Source organism: Cynocephalus volans, chromosome 4 (assembly GCF_027409185.1).
Source record: "Cynocephalus volans isolate mCynVol1 chromosome 4, mCynVol1.pri, whole genome shotgun sequence".
In the NCBI taxonomy this organism is placed as follows: Eukaryota; Metazoa; Chordata; class Mammalia; order Dermoptera; family Cynocephalidae; genus Cynocephalus; species Cynocephalus volans.
In genome coordinates, this window is record NC_084463.1 from 65,300,856 (window position 1) to 65,319,324 (window position 18,469).

The 18,469-nt window shown below is 40.6% G+C and overlaps 1 protein-coding gene and 1 pseudogene across 1 annotated transcript; one reads left to right on the top strand and one right to left on the bottom strand.

Moving 5' to 3' along the window:
- Positions 1–14,055: 14,055 nt before the first annotated feature.
- LOC134376175 (upstream-binding factor 1-like protein 1) lies at positions 14,056–15,270 on the bottom strand. Its single transcript, XM_063094820.1, has one exon. It carries the CDS (start codon positions 15,268–15,270, stop codon positions 14,056–14,058), a length of 1,215 nt encoding a protein of 404 aa, XP_062950890.1.
- Positions 15,271–16,747: 1,477 nt separating this feature from the next.
- Positions 16,748–17,697, top strand: LOC134376963 (prohibitin-2-like; annotated as a pseudogene).
- The last annotated feature ends 772 nt before the right edge of the window (positions 17,698–18,469 follow it).

Below are 18,469 nucleotides of genomic sequence, written 5' to 3' on the forward strand. Positions count from 1 at the left end.
CCTCTATACTGCCTCTGGCTGTGAAAGTTGCAGTGAACCAGTGCAGGTCTCCCCGAGGTGGGAAATGCTGGAGACCCCTCTTTATTCCCCAAATTCCTCCCACCCTCACTCTAGCTCATTTGCTCTAGGGCTCCTGTTTTTTTTTAATCCCTCATTTTCTCCCAAACTCCTGAGATGTGAGCCATGGTCCTCTCCCCTCTTGGCCACTACACAGGCCTTTGCTTTCCCCTTTTTCATTTTGTGCACCCCCAAGCAGCCTGATGTATACACCCCTTGTCCCCCACCCCCCAGTATCGCATCCCCATATCCCAGTCATTAGGGAGAACTAGCACCAGAGAGCCCTCAAGGACAACATTTGGTTCAGTCCCTGTGGACTCCTGGGCACTGCTGCCTTCTTGGGTGCCCTGGGACAGGAGGAGGTGGTGGTTCATGTTCCTTCCTGGCCCAAATCTACAGCCAAGTTCAAATCTTTGTGTATTAGGGGAAGGAGCACTGATTTAGGGACCATGACCCTGCAGGCTGTTTTCTCACCCAGGCAAGTTTCAGGGAGTCTGTGAGCTCCACTGCCGGCTTTGCACTTCCCTGATTAAATGGGAAGCCCAGACACTGGGGACAGTGGGACTCCCTGAGTATAGGGAGGAGTCCTGCAGCTTCTTGTGTAGGTCTCTGTGGTGGTTCAATTGACCTTTGGGAAAATTACACAGTCTTTTCAGATCACTAATTTTTAACCCACCCACCTCCTTTTCATAGATATAATGGAGGTGTGCAGAGTGAAGACAGAGTTCTCTTTTTATCCTGGAGCTGTGGACAACACAGAAGGAGACTGTCTCATCCCTGAAGACATCACAGTCCCTCCTTGCAGTCCCTGCAGCTCCTCCCGCCTCATCCCCAAGAGCTTTAGTGCTCATGATTTATCCACTTCATATAGAAACTGTTCCCAGTAGCCAAAATTCCCCACCATTATTAACATGACAGAGAAAGGGAAGGACTCCAACCAGAGAAAGACAACCACCTCAAATATCCCCTCACTTCGACTGCTCCACTGATAATAAGTAGTTAAGATCAATCCTCAACCCTTTTTGTGCATACTCCCAACCTCCATCTCCCAAGGATGGATGACTTATTTCTTAAAACTGAAGACTTCCACTTGAATTTACATATGAGATACTGAAGTCCCCTTGTAGTTTCCATATTGATATTGTGTCATGCAGAAAAGGAATCAGCCTGTGAGAGCTGGAGGTGGCAGCTGCCTATAATTAGGGAGGCTGTGCCCTCCAGATGTGCACATCTCTGTCTCTCTCATATGCATGTGTATATACAGATAGATACATAGATACATATAAGTATAGGTATAGGTAGATACATACATATACACATATATGAATAAAATGAATTATTGGACAAGGTATTATTGAACAAGGACAGGCAAAAAACAAACAAACAAACAAACAAAAACCTCTTAGAATCTTGGAGAAACAAAGAGTGGAGGTTTGAGGCGAGGATCAGGAAACACTGCAGCAATTGACCGTCAGGAAGAGCTTGAGGTGACCAGGCTGTTGGAGCTGGAGCCAGTGAGGGGAATGCTATGAGACTGAGGAGCTGTGGATCTGCAGAACAGTTTGCTAGAGAGAACCCCTCAGAGGCACTTCTCTCAGGGTTGGGGATGCAGGCGGCAGGCTCACTGAAGCCCCAACACTAACGTTCTAGGAATTCTAGAGGTCACTTTCTGAACAGCCACTAAGGTCTTTTGTTTTTGGAAAGGTAGTTTCTTCCCCCCAGACTCTCCTTAAATATGAAGCAAAAAGTATTTATTCTTCCTGTCTAAGCTAAGGATTGGCCGTGATAGCTTTTCCTGGCTCTAGAGATCGCCTGTTGATTTCATAAGGTGTACAATAATACGTTCCCTTACTTTCTGTGTTCTGCTGGTTCTGCTTTTCTCACCACTTATATTATGGGATCTTCTCTTCCTTTGATCTTATTGTCCTGGCCTCGCTTAATACACATTTTACTTCAGTATATTCTCCTCAGTTTGGAGCTGAATCCTGGAAAGGCTTTTGGGCTAGTATTGCATGAGAATTGTAAAAACCATATGGTCCCAGTCCCTGCACACCTTATGCAAACCCCCACCCTACCCAGTTTCTGCAGCTGTTTATAATTTGGCCTTCCACACTTTCCAATGAATCCTTGCTGCTAAATTTTGGGGTTCACAAATCCACTAAATATTCTGTTCTCTCCCTCTGCTTTATCCTGGATGGATTCTCACACCTCGTGGATCTTGTAGTTGTCCCCAGTTTGTCTATGCCTGCTTGTGTTTTGGGGTTTGGGGGTACTTTGTTACTCAGTTTTGTTGTAGATAGTGTTCATGGGTTTTGATTGTTATTCTAATTTATCTTTCTTTTTATTTATATATTTGGGAGTACTCTAAAACATACTGCACCTTTCTACTTTCCAGAATTCTCGAGTGTAACTTTTAGAAATATATAAACAAAAATTGCCTCCGACCCAGATCTCAATGTTTTTAATGCTTTTAGCAGTTTCTATGAGTTACGTGTAAGAGAGGACCAGGACAAATAAATAATAGAAGTATTTCTCCAAAGGCATCACATGCTTCTTTACTTTAATTTTGGGGTATTCTATTCCCTCTGTCTTGACATCACTTCTAAAACCTCTTCTACTGATCACTATTTTTATCAAAAAACAAATGCTGCTTTAGTGGCCTTTCAGAAAAGTTTTTACATTTTTAAAAATGTACTGCATTTCTATCAATTGACATTGTAGCTGAGGGTCTCCCACCATTAGCATGTACAAATATATACTACAACAGCACTATTGAAAAAAAAATATTTGAATTGATAGTTTAGGTCAAAATTGAGACCAAATTCTAGCAGATTGTAGTCTTTGTGGCATGTGGACTGCAAAAAAAAAAAAAAAAAAAAAATCATTAATTGTATTTTCATTTGTGTTAATGTAATTCAACTTGTTATATAATATATATCACCTCAAGGTTGCTTTTCTTGATATTAAGTAAAGGGGAAATATGGGTGATGGATGAAATTGAGAAAAAAAGGGAGATAGAAATCAACCTCACATTTTTTGTGAATCTGCTGTTAGACACTTATAACCATTAAGTCTAATCTTCATTTATATAAAATCTAGCTGTAATTTTATTCTAAATACATGAATATGTAGATAAGAAAACACATGAGAGATAATTATTTTAACTAATGCTATCTTTCCAATTTCAGTATTTGTGGTTTTTTGTTCAAGTTACACTGCCTTTTACTATGAGTGTCATCAAGTGAAGAATTGAGACTTTCATCTTTGTATCCCACCGAGTGAGGAGAAGACTTAGAAAACAGTAGGTAGATGCAAAGTTAACTTAAAAATGCATTATTTAAAATCATAAGCAGAGCCCCAGTTGAATCTGTACATCTCACTACCTAGTCTGGGCTACAGGACTCACTACCTCCTAGTGGCAAATGTGACTATGATATCTTCAGATCTTGAGGTAAAAAGAATCAGGTCTTTAAAGCTAGTTTTGCAAATTTAATATAATGGAGGGAAACAAAGGACATAACCTGCAACAATGTTTTTCAAATAAATTCAACACATCAGCCAACTAGACTTCATATAAAAATAGCTAAATCCCCAGAAGCTATAAAAAAAGCATATATTTACACTTAACATACCACTGAAACTGCCTATAAAACTCTAAAGGTAATAAAAATGTTAGCCCTTTTTGGAGCCCAAACTGCCTTGTTCATTAGTTCCTTTTCTGTTTATTAGGTAAAAACTGAAAATAGGCTTTAATAAGAAATTGTTGTAACAAAATAAAACATGGAAACATATTTAAGAGTCTGCTCTCTATATATTCATAAAATACATAATATGGATATAATTTTATATATATATATATATATACACACACACATATACACAGAGCTAGGATAAAACTTTCAAAGACCTTTATATGTTAAATTAAATTTTTTTCTCTTAATTGTTAAATATTTCTAAACTGTCAATTGTTAAATTATATTTTCTCCTTCATTAATGTAACTTCTCTCCTTATTTTGTGTTTAGCCACCAGCAAAGCTAATAAAAACTTAATTATCAAGAAAATTTATTAAAATTTTACTAGAGCTTGGAAGGTCCCATGTCATCCCTTTTGGGGCTCACATTTATGATCGTGTGTTGAGAGGGTCGATCACCTTCACTGGGATGGTGGGGAGGAAACAAGGGAACATCAATGAATGTAAAATAAAAAAGACAGGAGCAATTGGGTGATTGGCGGGATCATTGCCAAAGGAGAGCATGTTTAAGGAAGGAAGTAAGATGTTTGGAAGTAAGATGAATACTGAATTTCTGACATTTCTAGACTGTTGTTCCAGAGCAAAATTGTGATGAAAATGTCAATGAGATATCACTTTGCGACCCAAACTTTTGAGGATATATTTGGACTTTATATCAATTTGGGACTTATTATCTCTAATAAGATTGATAGATAAAAGCACAGAACATAATGAGTTCATGCTGGAAAGGAGCATAGACTAAGATGAGAATAAGCAGATCCTCATGAAAGAGAAAGCAGCAAAGGAAACTGAGAAGGCCATGTTGGAAAACCAGGAATTTATGATACAAGAAAAAAAAAGGGAAAGTCTGATGAGTGAGAGCTAGTTAATGAGTGTGAAAAATACGTAAAGTAATTAACCTGAAAATCTCATTTCTCCTCTTCGACATATTAGCTCCTCGAATATTCAGCTCAAGCATCAAGTTAAGAAGGAATACCCACCCTTGCTCTGGTCTTTCATGATACCATGCACATTACAGAATGTAGTTAACCCCTTCTATATTTACCATTCAATTTTTCTCCAATTTTCTGCAACGTTAAAGAGAGTAAATATTAACCCAATTTATTCGGTGTGTCTAGAACAGTAATGTGACTGATTTCCCCCTTTAGTTGCTTTCCCCCATCTACGTTTTCTTTCAATTTTCTAGGGAAGAAAGTGAGAGAATTCCTTGGACTTTAAATATATAGTGTTCTGTTTCCTGTACCTCTAAAGTCTTATTAGTCTGGAGGAAAATGAACAATGCAAACCTAGACTACACAATGTGAAAACTTAGGGGTAACAAATTTTCTAAATATATTCAGAAGTGCTGCACAAGTATAACATATCTGACATAAGAATGGTTGAAGGAATTGCATAAACTTTAGTCATATTTTCAATACAGCATAGCCACGTACGTTTATTTCTGAAAAGTGACAAGGGCTCAGTATTAGGTAATTCTTTAGCTCAGTTATTCTTTCTATTAACATAACTAAGTGTGATGGTTAATTTCATGTGTTAGTTTGAATTGGTGGACTCAGTAGATTGTCCTCCCCAACAGACTTGTAAATCATACAACCTTTTGAGGGCCTATACAGAACAAAATGCAGAGGATAAGAGTTTGCCTCTTTCTTTCCTGCCTCACTGCTTCAGCTGGAACATTTCATCTTATTTTCTCCTGCCCTTGGACTGAGATTTATACTATCAGTCCGCTAGTTCTCAGGCCTTCAGACTCATACCAAATTACACTAATAACTTTCTCAGGTATCCAGGTGGCAGACACCAGATTATGGAACTTCTCAATCCCATAACTTTGTGAGCCAATTGTTCATAATAAATCTCTCTCTCTCTTCCTCTGTGTTCTTTCTGTTTCTCTGGAGAACCCTAACTAACATACAAAGGAAAAATTACATTGATATATGGTAACAGGGATTTGATAAAAAATAATATACAAATATGACTCTTAAAGCCAATTAATAATATAAATAAATAGGCATCTTCTTAATATGCTGTAATTTTTTTCAAATGCATATGTCAGCCTCATTTCCATGGTTACAAATCCTATAAGCATCAGCTTCAAAGTCAGAAGCAAGACACGAACATATCACTGTTATTAGCTAACATAGTTCTGGATATTCCATTTGACACATTTAGAAAGAGAAAGAAATAGAGGTATAAAAATTGTGAATATTGCTATTATTTTCCAAAACTTATTGTTTACCTAGGAAAACTCCTATAAATCATAGCTCAATAAAATATGTAGGAGCAAAATAAACACTCAATCCTTAATGGTGTTCATATCAAAAGGATACAACTACTCATGTAATGCTAATATTCTTGAGAAAAAAATATAACAATAGCTAGGCATTTTCAGACAGAAAAGTCTCATGAGAATGCAGTAGCCTTCAGTAGATTTTCAAACATACAGGAAAACCAAAATAACTAAATCAATGATACTGGTGCATGAATTCAGACAGACCAGATACTGTAACAGAATATTGTACTATCTATCTACATCTGTACATTTCTATGTATCTCTCTGTTTATCCTGAATGCTAAAGATGACATTTATTTACATCTGTAGAAGCAGGAAGGATTTGGAGCTTCTGCCCAGAATAAATGCAAACTTCACTTAGAACCAGTGCCTAAAGCCATGATGCATTGCTCCTATGCAGAACCTCACTTAAACGTTATATGTAAGGTTTTTTGGGTTTTTTTACTTTACATTTTTTTGATTAGTAAGAACTGTCTCATTGAGCACTAAAACATACATATAAAAGTATTGCTGCTTCTATGACTCTGCCCACTTCCAGGTGTGGGAATGGCCGACTACTGACTTCAAGAAGTGGAGAGAGAGATACCAGGTGTATGACAATTTTCTTAAGGCACCTACCTTACCTCTAATCAAATACTCCCCACTCTGGATTTAGTGCAGAGCCCTGAGGGACAGTCCACAAAGAAGGGACGGGTCACAGACTCATGGGTGACCCCTACCACCTCTGGCAGGATAAAAATGAGCAAACTAAAATTTCTCGCTTCAGGAATATTCAGTCTAATCCAGGGTGTCCCCCACAGCCCAAGCATCTCTTTGTTTATTCTGAGAGCCTTAACTGCATAAAGTTCCTCCAGGGGTGGTATTGGAGGGATGGGGCGGGGGGCAACTGACTCATAGTTATATTCATTCTCCACGTAGGTTCTCACCTCCCAGGTTTATGGACCCGATATAGAGAGTATTGCTCCGGAGTTTCAAGATGGCGGCGGCTGCGGCGGCTGGCGCGGAGTAGCTGAGGTGGAAAAGGGGGCCACTGGGCCTCGGGCAGCCGGGAAACTTGTGGACCTTCCTCTGGCCATCTCTTAAGGGAGGACTGCTGCTGCTGGCCGGTCGTGGGGGCTCAACGCCACTTTGCCCCCGGCAGGAGAGGCTGCCTCATTTACAGGCAACAGCTTTGAAGTGTGGAGCAGGAAAAGAACTGATTCTTAGCTGCAAAAGTGAGTCTTGAAACAGGGAACACGGCGCCAGGGCTGCTGTGGATGCAGCCAGGATCCCGGAGGCTGGGGCCGCACTGAAGGCGGCCAACTGCCCTATTCAGGATTCGAGGTTTCAGGCCGGCATTAAAGAAGACTCCTGGGAGCGCCCGAGCGGCGCCGCGACTGAACAGCCCGAGGCGGCAGCGCCGAGAACACGGAAGGCAACAAACCAGAGACAGAGCGAGCGCCCGACCTGGCACAGCACTGTGAGTGATCCCTGGCACAGCTCTGTTGGGGGGTGGATGCCCGCGTGGCTCCCCGCCTGCACCACCAGGCCACTCAGTGCCCCGGTGCTGCCTCCATTTTCCCAGGTGCGGGCAGCTCCGCCCTGCTCGGCCATCACTGAGCCCATTTGCTTGGCCTGGCGCGGGGCTTTCCGGACCCTGCGGGCCGGCCTCCTCTCCCACTCCCTCCATGGTTCTCTGGCAGGGCTGGGGGTGTGGGGCGTCCCGACCAGTTTTGGGAGGGCTAGGAAGTACGGGCGGGCCGACTGTCACTCCACCACACCCTGGACTCCGGCCCCGGTAAACTTCCTGTTACTGGGAGGCAGATACCATCTCTGCGACCACCAGTTTGGAAAAAAGCCTAACGAATTTCTGGTTGGGAATAGTGTGGTAGGAGAGTTCCCAGGTCCGCTTGAACCTGCCGGAGAGCAGGCTACAGGCGGGCACTAGACTCGGTTTATACCGGGGGGATACAAAGGTGAACAAGACCCGAGAAAGATCTACACAGCGCTACAAAGGCACCCAGAGAGACCGGTCGTCTGTGCCTAGCAGAAACCTGGTAGACTTCCTGGGCGAGGCGGTGCTGAGCAGGGTCTTGAAGGCCCAGGTGATAGACGAGGGGTGCAGAAGACACGCCCCAACCCAGCACAGTGTGCACAGAGGGGGGAGACGTGCGGCCAGGGAGGCGGAGACTCGACAGAAACCACACACCCGGTGGGGTCGCCACTGCACGATCTAACAGCCTGGGCCAGAGCACACGGAACGGGGAGAAGTCCTGTACAGAAAGTGAAAGCTCAACAGAGATCACACACCCTGTGGTACGTGATCCACCAGCCCAGCAGAGTACAAGCTGACCAGAAAGGTGGATCCCCGGAGAAGCCCAAGACCCGAGGCAACCACACACACAAGACACTAGAGGCCAACTGAGCAGTCACGGCGGGAGCCATACCAAATTGGCAACCACAGCAACATCCTAGTTAGTCATTAGTCTTAAACCGGTGGACTGTGAAACCCCCTGCCACAATGAATAAACACCAAAAAAAGACACCAGAAATACAAAAAATCAAGAAAGTACACCACCAAAAGTTAATAAATCTCATACTCTAGATCCTATAGAACAAGAAGCCCTTGAAATAACTGACAAGGAATTTCGAGTGATAATTCTAAGGAAACTGAATGAGATACAAGAAAACTCAGCTAGACATCATGATGAAATGAGGAAAAGTATACAGGATCTGAAAGAGGAAATATACAAGGAAATCAATGTCCTGAAAAAAAATGTAGCAGAACTTGCTGAACTGAAGAAGTTATTCAGTGAAATAAAAAACACAACAGAGAGTTTAACCAGCAGGCTTGTCGAAGTTGAAGAGAGAACCTCTGAACTTGAAGATGGGCTGTTTGAAATAACACAAGCAGACAAAAAGAAAGAAAAAAGAATCAAGGACATGGAAGAAAATCTGAGAGAGATATCAGACAACCTCAAGCGCTCAAATATCCGAGTCATGGGTATTCCAGAAGGGGAGGAAAATGGAGATTCCATTGAAAACATATTCAACAAAATAGTGGCAGAAAACTTCCCAGGTATAGGAAAAATCACAGATCTTCAGATCCAGGAAGCTCAACGATCTCCAAACGTATTCAACCCAAAAAGGCCTTCTCCAAGACATGTCATAGTCAAATTGGCAAAACTCAGAGACAAAGAGAGAATCTTAAAAGCTGCAAGAGAGAAGCGTCAAATCACCTATAAGGGAGCCCCAATCAGGTTAACATCAGACTTTTCATCACAAACCCTAAAAGCTAGAAAGGAATGGGATGATATTTTCAAAATACTAAAAGACAAAGATTGCCAGCCAAGAATACTCTACCCTGCAAGGCTATCCTTCCGAAATGAGGGGCAAATAGTATATTTCTCAGACAAACAAAAACTGCGGGAGTTCACTACCACAAGACCACCCTTACAAGAAATCCTCAAGGGAGTACTGGGTTTGGTTCCTGAAAAATAACTACCACTGCCATAAAAACCTAAGAAAAATCTAAACCCGCTAGTACAATAAAAATGGCATTCATGAAGAGAAAACAAGCTAACAAAAACACTATCTACAACCTAAGGAACCAACAAACAAAGAAACCAAACAGTAAATCAGAAAGCAAGGAACAAAAGACACCTAAGACAACCAAACAACCAATAAAATGCTAAGAATAAATCAACACCTTTCAATAACAACTCTTAATGTTAAAGGCTTAAATTCCCCAATTAAAAGACACAGACTGGCTGACTGGATCAAAAAGCAGGACCCAACTATATGCTGCCTACAAGAGACCCACCTCACCCATAAAGATTCACACAGACTAAGAGTGAAAGGATGGAAAAAGATTTACCATGCAAACAGAAAAGAAAAACGAGCTGGAGTGGCTATTCTTATATCTGACAAAATAGACTTTAAACTAAAAACCATAAAAAGAGACAATGAGGGACACTACTTAATGATAAAAGGACTGATCCATCAAGAAGACATAACAATCATAAATATGTACGCACCCAATGTTGGAGCAGCCAGATTTATAAAACAAACTCTATTAGACCTAAAGAAGGAAATAGACACTAATACCATAATAGCAGGGGACCTGAACACTCCACTGTCAATATTAGACAGATCATCTAGGCAAAGAATCAGTAGAGAAACACAAGATCTAAACAAGACTCTAGACCAATTGGAATTGGCAGATATCTACAGAACATTCCACCCAACAACCTCAGAATATTCATTCTTCTCATCAGCACATGGATCATTCTCCAGGATAGATCACATATTAGGTCACAAATCAAGTCTCAATAAATTCAAAAAAATTGGAATTATCCCATGTATCTTCTCAGACCACAATGGATTAAAACTAGAAATTAATAACAAACAAAACTCTGGAAACTATACAAACACATGGAAATTAAACAGCATTCTACTTAATGACATATGGGTCCAAGAAGAAATCAAGCAGGAAATCAAAAAGTTTATTGAAACTAATGAAAACAATGATACATCATACCAAAACCTGTGGGATACTGCAAAAGCAGTATTGAGGGGAAAATTTATTGCATTAAATGCTCACTTCAGAAGAATGGAAAGATGGCAAGTGAACAACCTAACACTTCACCTTAAAGAACTAGAAAAACAAGAACAATCCAAGCCTAAAGTTAGCAGACGGAAAGAAATCATTAAGATCAGAGCAGAACTGAATGAAATTGAAAACCAAAAAACAATTCAAAAGATCAACGAATCAAAAAGTTGGTTTTTTGAAAAGATAAATAAAATTGACAAACCATTAGCATGGCTAACAAAAAAAAGAAGAGAGAAGACTCAAATAACAAAAATTAGAAATGAAAAAGGCGATATTACAACTGATTCATCTGAAATACAAGGAATCATTCGAGACTACTATAAACAACTATACGCCAACAAATTTGAAAATCTGGAGGAAATGGATAAATTTCTGGACACACACAAGCTCCCAAAACTGAACCGTGAAGACGTAGAAAATTTGAACAGACCAATAACAATAAAGGAGATTGAAGCTGTTATCAGAAGGCTCCCAACAAAGAAAAGCCCAGGACCAGATGGATTCACAGCAGAATTTTACCAAACATTCAAAGAGGAATTGACACCGATTCTTTACAAACTATTCCAAAAGATTGAAACGGACGCAAATCTCCCAAACTCATTCTATGAAGCAAACATCATCCTGATACCAAAACCAGGTAAAGATATAACCAAAAAAGAAAACTACAGGCCAATATCCTTGATGAATATAGATGCAAAAATCCTCACTAAAATACTAGCAAACAGAATACAGCAACACATACGAAAAATTATTCATCACGATCAAGTGGGATTCATCCCAGGGATGCAAGGTTGGTTCAACATACGCAAATCAATAAATGTGATACACCATATTAATAAACTCAAACACAAGGACCATATGATCATCTCTATAGATGCTGAAAAAGCATTTGATAAAGTTCAGCACTCATTCATGACAAAGACCCTCTATAAGTTAGGTATAGAGGGAAAGTATCTCAACATAATTAAAGCCATATATGACAAACCCACTGCCAATATCATCCTGAATGGGGAAAAGCTGAAAGCTTTTCCTTTAAGAACAGGCACCAGACAAGGATGCCCACTCTCACCACTCCTATTCAACATAGTGTTGGAAGTACTAGCCAGAGCAATCAGAGAAGAGAAGGAAATAAAGGGCATCCAGATTGGAAAAGATGAAGTCAAACTGTCCCTGTTTGCAGATGACATGATCCTATATATCGAACAGCCTAAAACCTCTACAAAAAAACTCTTGGAATTGATAAATGATTTCAGCACAGTAGCAGGATACAAAATCAACACACAAAAATCAGTAGCATTTCTTTTCTCCAATAGTGAACATGCAGAAGGAGAAATCAAGAAAGCCTGCCCATTTACAATAGCCACCAAAAAAATAAAATACTTAGGAATTGAATTAACCAAGGAGGTGAAAAATCTCTATAATGAGAACTACATACCACTGCTGAGAGAAATTAGAGAGGATACAAGAAGATGGAAAGATATTCCATGCTCTTGGATTGGAAGAATCAACATAGTGAAAATGTCCATACTACCCAAAGTGATATACAAATTCAATGCAATCCCCATCAAAATTCCAAAGACATTTTTCTCAGAAATGGAAAAAACTATTCAGACATTTATATGGAACAATAAAAGACCACGAATAGCCAAAGCAATGCTCAGCAAAAAAAATAAAGCTGGAGGCATAACACTACCTGACTTTAGGCTATACTACAAAGCTATAATAACCAAAACAGTATGGTACTGGCATAAAAACAGACACACTGACCAATGGAATAGAATAGAGAATCCAGAAATCAACCCACACACTTACTGCCATCTGATCTTTGACAAAGGCACCAAGCCTATTCACTGGGGAAGGGACTGCCTCTTCAGCAAGTGGTGCTGGGATAACTGGATATCGATATGCAGGAGAATGAAACTAGATCCATACCTCTCACCGTATACTAAAATCAACTCAAAATGGATTAAGGATTTAAATATACACCCTGAGACAATAAAACTTCTTAAAGAAAACATAGGGGAAACACTTCAGGAAATAGGACTGGGCACAGACTTCATGAATATGACCCCAAAAGCACGGGCAACCAAAGGAAAAATAAACAAATGGGATTATATCAAACTAAAAAGCTTCTGCACAGCAAAAGAAACAATTAACAGAGTTAAAAGACAACCAACAGAGTGGGAGAAAATATTTGCAAAATATACATCTGACAAAGGATTAATATCCAGAATATATAAGGAACTCAAACAACTTTACAAGAAGAAAACAAGCAACCCAATTAAAAAATGGGCAAAAGAGCTAAGTAGGCATTTCTCTAAGGAAGATATCCAAATGGCCAACAGACATATGAAAAAATGCTCAACATCACTCAGCATCCGGGAAATGCAAATCAAAACCACATTGAGATACCATCTAACCCCAGTTAGGATGGCTAAAATTCAAAAGACTATGAACGATAAATGCTGGCGAGGCTGCGGAGAAAAAGGAACTCTCATACATTGTTGGTGGGACTGCAAAATGGTGCAGCCTCTATGGAAAATGGTATGGAGGTTCCTTAAACAATTGCAAATAGATCTACCATACGACCCAGCCATCCCACTGCTGGGAATATACCCAGAGGAATGGAAATCATCAAGTAGAAGGTATACCTGTTCCCCAATGTTCATCGCAGCACTCTTTACAATAGCCAAGAGTTGGAACCAGCCCAAATGCCCATCATCAGATGAGTGGATACGGAAAATGTGGTACATCTACACAATGGAATACTACTCAGCTATAAAAACGAATGAAATACTGCCATTTGCAACAACATGGATGGACCTCGAGAGAATTATATTAAGTGAAACAAGTCAGGCACAGAAAGAGAAATACCACATGTTCTCACTTATTGGTGGGAGCTAAAAATTAATATATAAATTCACACACACACATACACACATACACACACAAACCGGGGGGGGGGGGGAAGAAGATATAACAACCACAATTATTTGAAGTTGATACAACAAACAAACAGAAAGGACATGGTTGGGGGGGAGGGGGGGAGGGAGAAGGGAGGGAGGTTTTGGTGATGGGGAGCATTAATCAGCTACAATGTATATCGACAAAATAAAATTTAAAAAAAATAAATAAATAAAAAAATAAAATAAAATAAAATTAAAAAAAAAAAAAAAAAAAAAAATAGAGAGTATTGCTCCAAGTTGCCTTCTTCCCACCTTGTCCTATGTTATACTGAGGAAGAGAAGAGGGAAGGAATGAAGCAAGGAAGTAAAAAGGAGCAGAAGAGTTCTCTCCCCTTGACACGGATGCCCTGAACTTTTGCTGGAAAGTTCCCTGTTCAACCCTTAGTGTATGAACAAAGCTCAGGTGGAGTCTGAATCTGAGGAGTCCCCTGAGGAAGATGAGCTGGAACCACTGCCCTCAGATTCATCCTCTTCATCTTCATCTCCACTGCCATCGTCCTCATCCCCGTCTTCCTTCTTATTCTCTTCTGATCCCCATGAGGGATGATAATTGACTTGAAAATTCTCTGTTGATTCTGTCCCTTGAACCTCCAGTCCCTGCTCCTTTCCAAGTCCTTCCTGAAGACTCTTTGCTGGTAAGGACTGCAGATCTGTTCGTCTAAACTTGGGGTTTGGGCCTCCTGTCGTGGGCCTGTTCTTACACTTAGTATAGGTTGCCTCTTTGTACGCAGCATATTCCTCGGGAGACAGACTCTTGAGCCAGAGATCCAGGTCCACTTTGTACTGTTTCTGCAGCTCCTCAGCCTGGCTGCTGTAATGTTCCTTCAGGCCCCGTGGGATGTGCTGCCAGTGTCTGCCAATCTCCACCATCTGCTCTCTCAGGGTCAAATGTTGCAGCTCCCTACTCGACCATGAATCTTGGTGAAACTTGTGGTATCCATTCATAGGGGGCTTCCTGGGCTCTCCATGGAATTTCATCTTCTTGGAAAATTCATCAGTTTCTGGAGGAGACCTCACTTCTTTCACATTTCTCTGAAACTTCTGTTGGGTTTTGATATGGCTCCTCTTGGGGACACCGGATTTCTTGGAGTCCTCAACTAGATCAGGGTGGTCTTTTCCGAACTGAGCCAGTTTTTCCTCAAACTCTTGCTTCCCCTTTTTCAAATCCTCATATTTCTGCTTTATCTGCTTTGGGAGCTCCTTGTACTTCTCAGACAGCAACTTGTTCAGCTCCCGGTTGGTCGGCTCAGGGTTCCTTTGAGAGTACTGAGGCCAGTTCTCCTTGACAAAGCGGTTATATGCAGTTAGGGGCTTCTTTGGGAAGTCTGGATGTTTCTTGCAGTTTTTGCTTTTGTAGGTATTTTTAATGTGCTCCTTAGCTTCCAGGACTAATTCTTTCAAAGCATGGAACTTCAAGTTAACAGAAAACTCTAACCACTTGAGCTTACACATTTCTCCAGAAAAATCTTTAAAAGCTACTTTTTCCCAGTCTTGATGTGATAGGGTTGTTTTAAACAAATGACTGTTATTGGACAGGAGATTATTCTCCATGGATTCCAGTAGCCTCAGGATGTCTTCATTGGACCAGCAGTCTTGTCCTCTGTGCAGTACCATTTCTCGGTCTTCGGGTTGCTTATTAAATCCTAGTCCTTCAGATATCTCAGCAGGAGCTCAAACTTCACTCTCAAGATTCGGCAGATGATTTATTTCTGGAATTTCTGCAGTATGTGTGATTCTATGTTTCTGAGGAGAAAGAGAAAAAAACGTTACTCACTTTTTATGGTATGAATGAGAAAAATTACACCCCACTTGTAATATACTCATTCTATCATTAATTTACCATTAACAATATACAGTAAATGAAGAATCGCCTACTTCTAAATAGAAATTTATATTTTCCTTTCATATGCTACATTTGAAATGTTGAAAATATGCACCAAAACCCCCTACTCCAGTCTGCCTTTTGCCAAATTTCACCAGAGCCTATCTTCAAGCGAACTGAAGAAGTCAAACACCAGGCCACTCAGTCAAGAAACTTCAGATAACAGTAAAGCCCTGGAGACTGAGAGCAAAACATTAAAATGAAAACAGAATGACTAAAAGGGAAAGAATATTCACTTCGTAGTGCCCTGATAATGGCCACTTGCTAATTGCAGACCAGATACCCACAACTAAAGTTGCAAATGAGGAGCTGGAACTAGAATGAGACAAGTTAATGATCTCCTCACCATATGCATCACCTGTGGTCTCTTTATGGGTGGCACATAAATCTGTAGTAAATGACTGATTGATAAAGTTTTTTGGAATGAATGCTTTCTGGTGAACCATACTGCTTCTCCTTTCTAGAAAAAAATTAATGAGTATTATAAAAGGTTTCCAATTCTACCTGGTTAATTCTTCCTCACATTTAAGTCTTAGGAGAAGTTTTACCTCCTCTAGAAAATCCCTCCCATATGCTTGGCACTTACAAGAACTTGAACATGGGACAAATCTGTCGGCTATTATTTTCTAATCAAAGTTTTCTTCTAGTGTAACATCTCTGTGCATGTTTCTCAGATCACTTCCCAAATTCTCATGACCCTTTTAATAGTCTTTTCAGAATATCCTATTCTAAGCTAAGGCTCACATATGCCAATTTGCATACAAATACAGTGCATAAAACATTAGATAATACCATATATTTTGTGAATGACACAGGAGCAAGAGAAATATAACATGCACCTTCAGAGAAAGAATGCACGAGATGGCAAAGAAAACTTCAGACTTCAAAAGAAAGGGGAATTTCTGAGAATGAGCTTCTTAATATCAGAGAAGATGATTTGAGAACTATTTTTAATTCTCAGTGAGTCTAAAAGGTTTTGAACGCCGTCTAAAAATTTACTGGAAGATTGAAGATCCTAATTACAATAATATCACATAACTAATGCATGTGTCTGAAAATAATAGATTAAAATATTCTAAAAGAGCTCCCGCGAGCACCACTGGCCGAACCCTCGTGTGAAATGTGAGATCCGTAACCTGGAGTGGTGCAGAGGCCGGCCGACACCCTGCTCCTGTCCTCTGGCGCTGTGCGGCCGCCTCAGGATCAGACATGTCCCAGACCGTGAAGGACTTATAGGGATGGCTGCCCACCGGGTCCCGGGGCATGGGCAGGCGCCGCGGTCTGTAGTGACCGCGAATCCGTGTTCACCACGAAAGGCGGGCACAGAGCCATCTTTAATGGGATTGGTGCTTGCAGCAGGACACCATCCTGGCCGAGGGCCTTCACTTTAGGATTTCCTGGTTCTAGTACCCCATTATCTAGGACATTCGAGCCAGACCCAGGAAAATCTCCTCCCCTACAGGCTCCAAAGACCTGAGATGGTGAACATCTCTCTGCAAATGCTGTCTGGGCTCAATGTCCAGGAGCTTCCCAGCATGTACCAGCGCTCAGGGCTAGACTACCAGGAGCGAGCGTTGCTGTCCATTGTCAATGAAATGCTCAAGAGTGTGGTGGCCAAGTTCAATGCCTCACAGCTGATCACCCAACGTGCCCAGGTATCCCTGTTGATCCTATGGGAGCTGACCGAGAGGGCCAAGGACTTCAGCCTTATCCTGGATGATGTAGCCATCACCGAGCTAGGCTTTAGCCGAGAGTACACAGCTGTTGTAGAAGCCAAACACGTGGCCCAGCAGGAGGCCCGGTGGGCCCAGTTCTTTGTAGAAAAAGCAAAGCAAGAACAGCAGCAGAAGATCGTGCAGGCCGAGGGAGAGGCTGAGGCCGCCAAAATGCTTGGAGAAGCACTGAGCAAGAACACTGGCTACATCGATCTTCTTAAGATCCAGACAGCCCAGAACATCTCCAAGACGATCGCCACATCACAGAATCACACCTATCTCACTGCTGACAAGGTCATGCTGAACTCACAGGATGAAAGTTTCACCTGGGGAGGTGACAGCCTCATCAAGGGTAAGAAATGAGCCTGGCAACCAGAACTCCACCCCCAGAGAAGATGTGGATCTGTTTCTTCTCCACTGTTTGAAGAGCCAGCTAAGGGTCCAGCATACACCCACCACGGCCCCATTATCATGTGATGGTCCCCTGTGTACTCCTCCTCCCAACTCCTCTTGGATTAAGGAAGACTGGAGAGCAACTCTTTTTCAGGGGAATGACTTTCCTCCTTCTGTAGTGGCAGGGGATGTTGGGACCGTGTGTGATCTCTCAGTGATTTCCTTCAGTGTTGTTCTCTCCTGCAAGGTTGGGAAGCGATAACCACCATCCCAGGAATTAGTAATTTTTTATTACTTAAAAAAACATTCTAAAAGATTAAAAGAATAATTAAAGTTCGTATCTGAGATAGAATAGGGGATAAGTCATAGCCCATAATGTAAAAAATGTTTTTGGAAAATTCTTCTTAATGAATGAAGACATAAATAAAAATAATTAAGTCTTGCAAAAAAAATTGAAATAAATCAAGAGTGGAGGATCAAAATGAAAGTAAACTAAAAATTATTGACTTATTAATTTCAAATATCAGAAAAAGTCCTATTTCATCAATGTCAGAAAACTAAAAGTAAAAACAAACTAACAGAACAGAAAGACAGTAATAAGTAAAAGTAACATTCATATAAAAAAGTAGAAAAAGGAATGAATAAATAATTCCATACATTGTATTTATGGTCACAACTTACTTTCAAATAATTTAGATAAAAGAAATTGTCATAAACCTCCAACAGCAGTATTTTTAAGCGAGGATTACCAAAAATAATAAATAAATAAATATAAGATGTATTCTAACTCAAAAAAAAGGTAAATTATATAAATTGACATTGG

What these genes read in the sequence shown, in the direction of transcription:
- LOC134376175 (XM_063094820.1), bottom strand. Translation starts at nt 15,270, where the DNA reads ATGGTACTGCACAGAGGACAAGACTGCTGGTCCAATGAAGACATCCTG.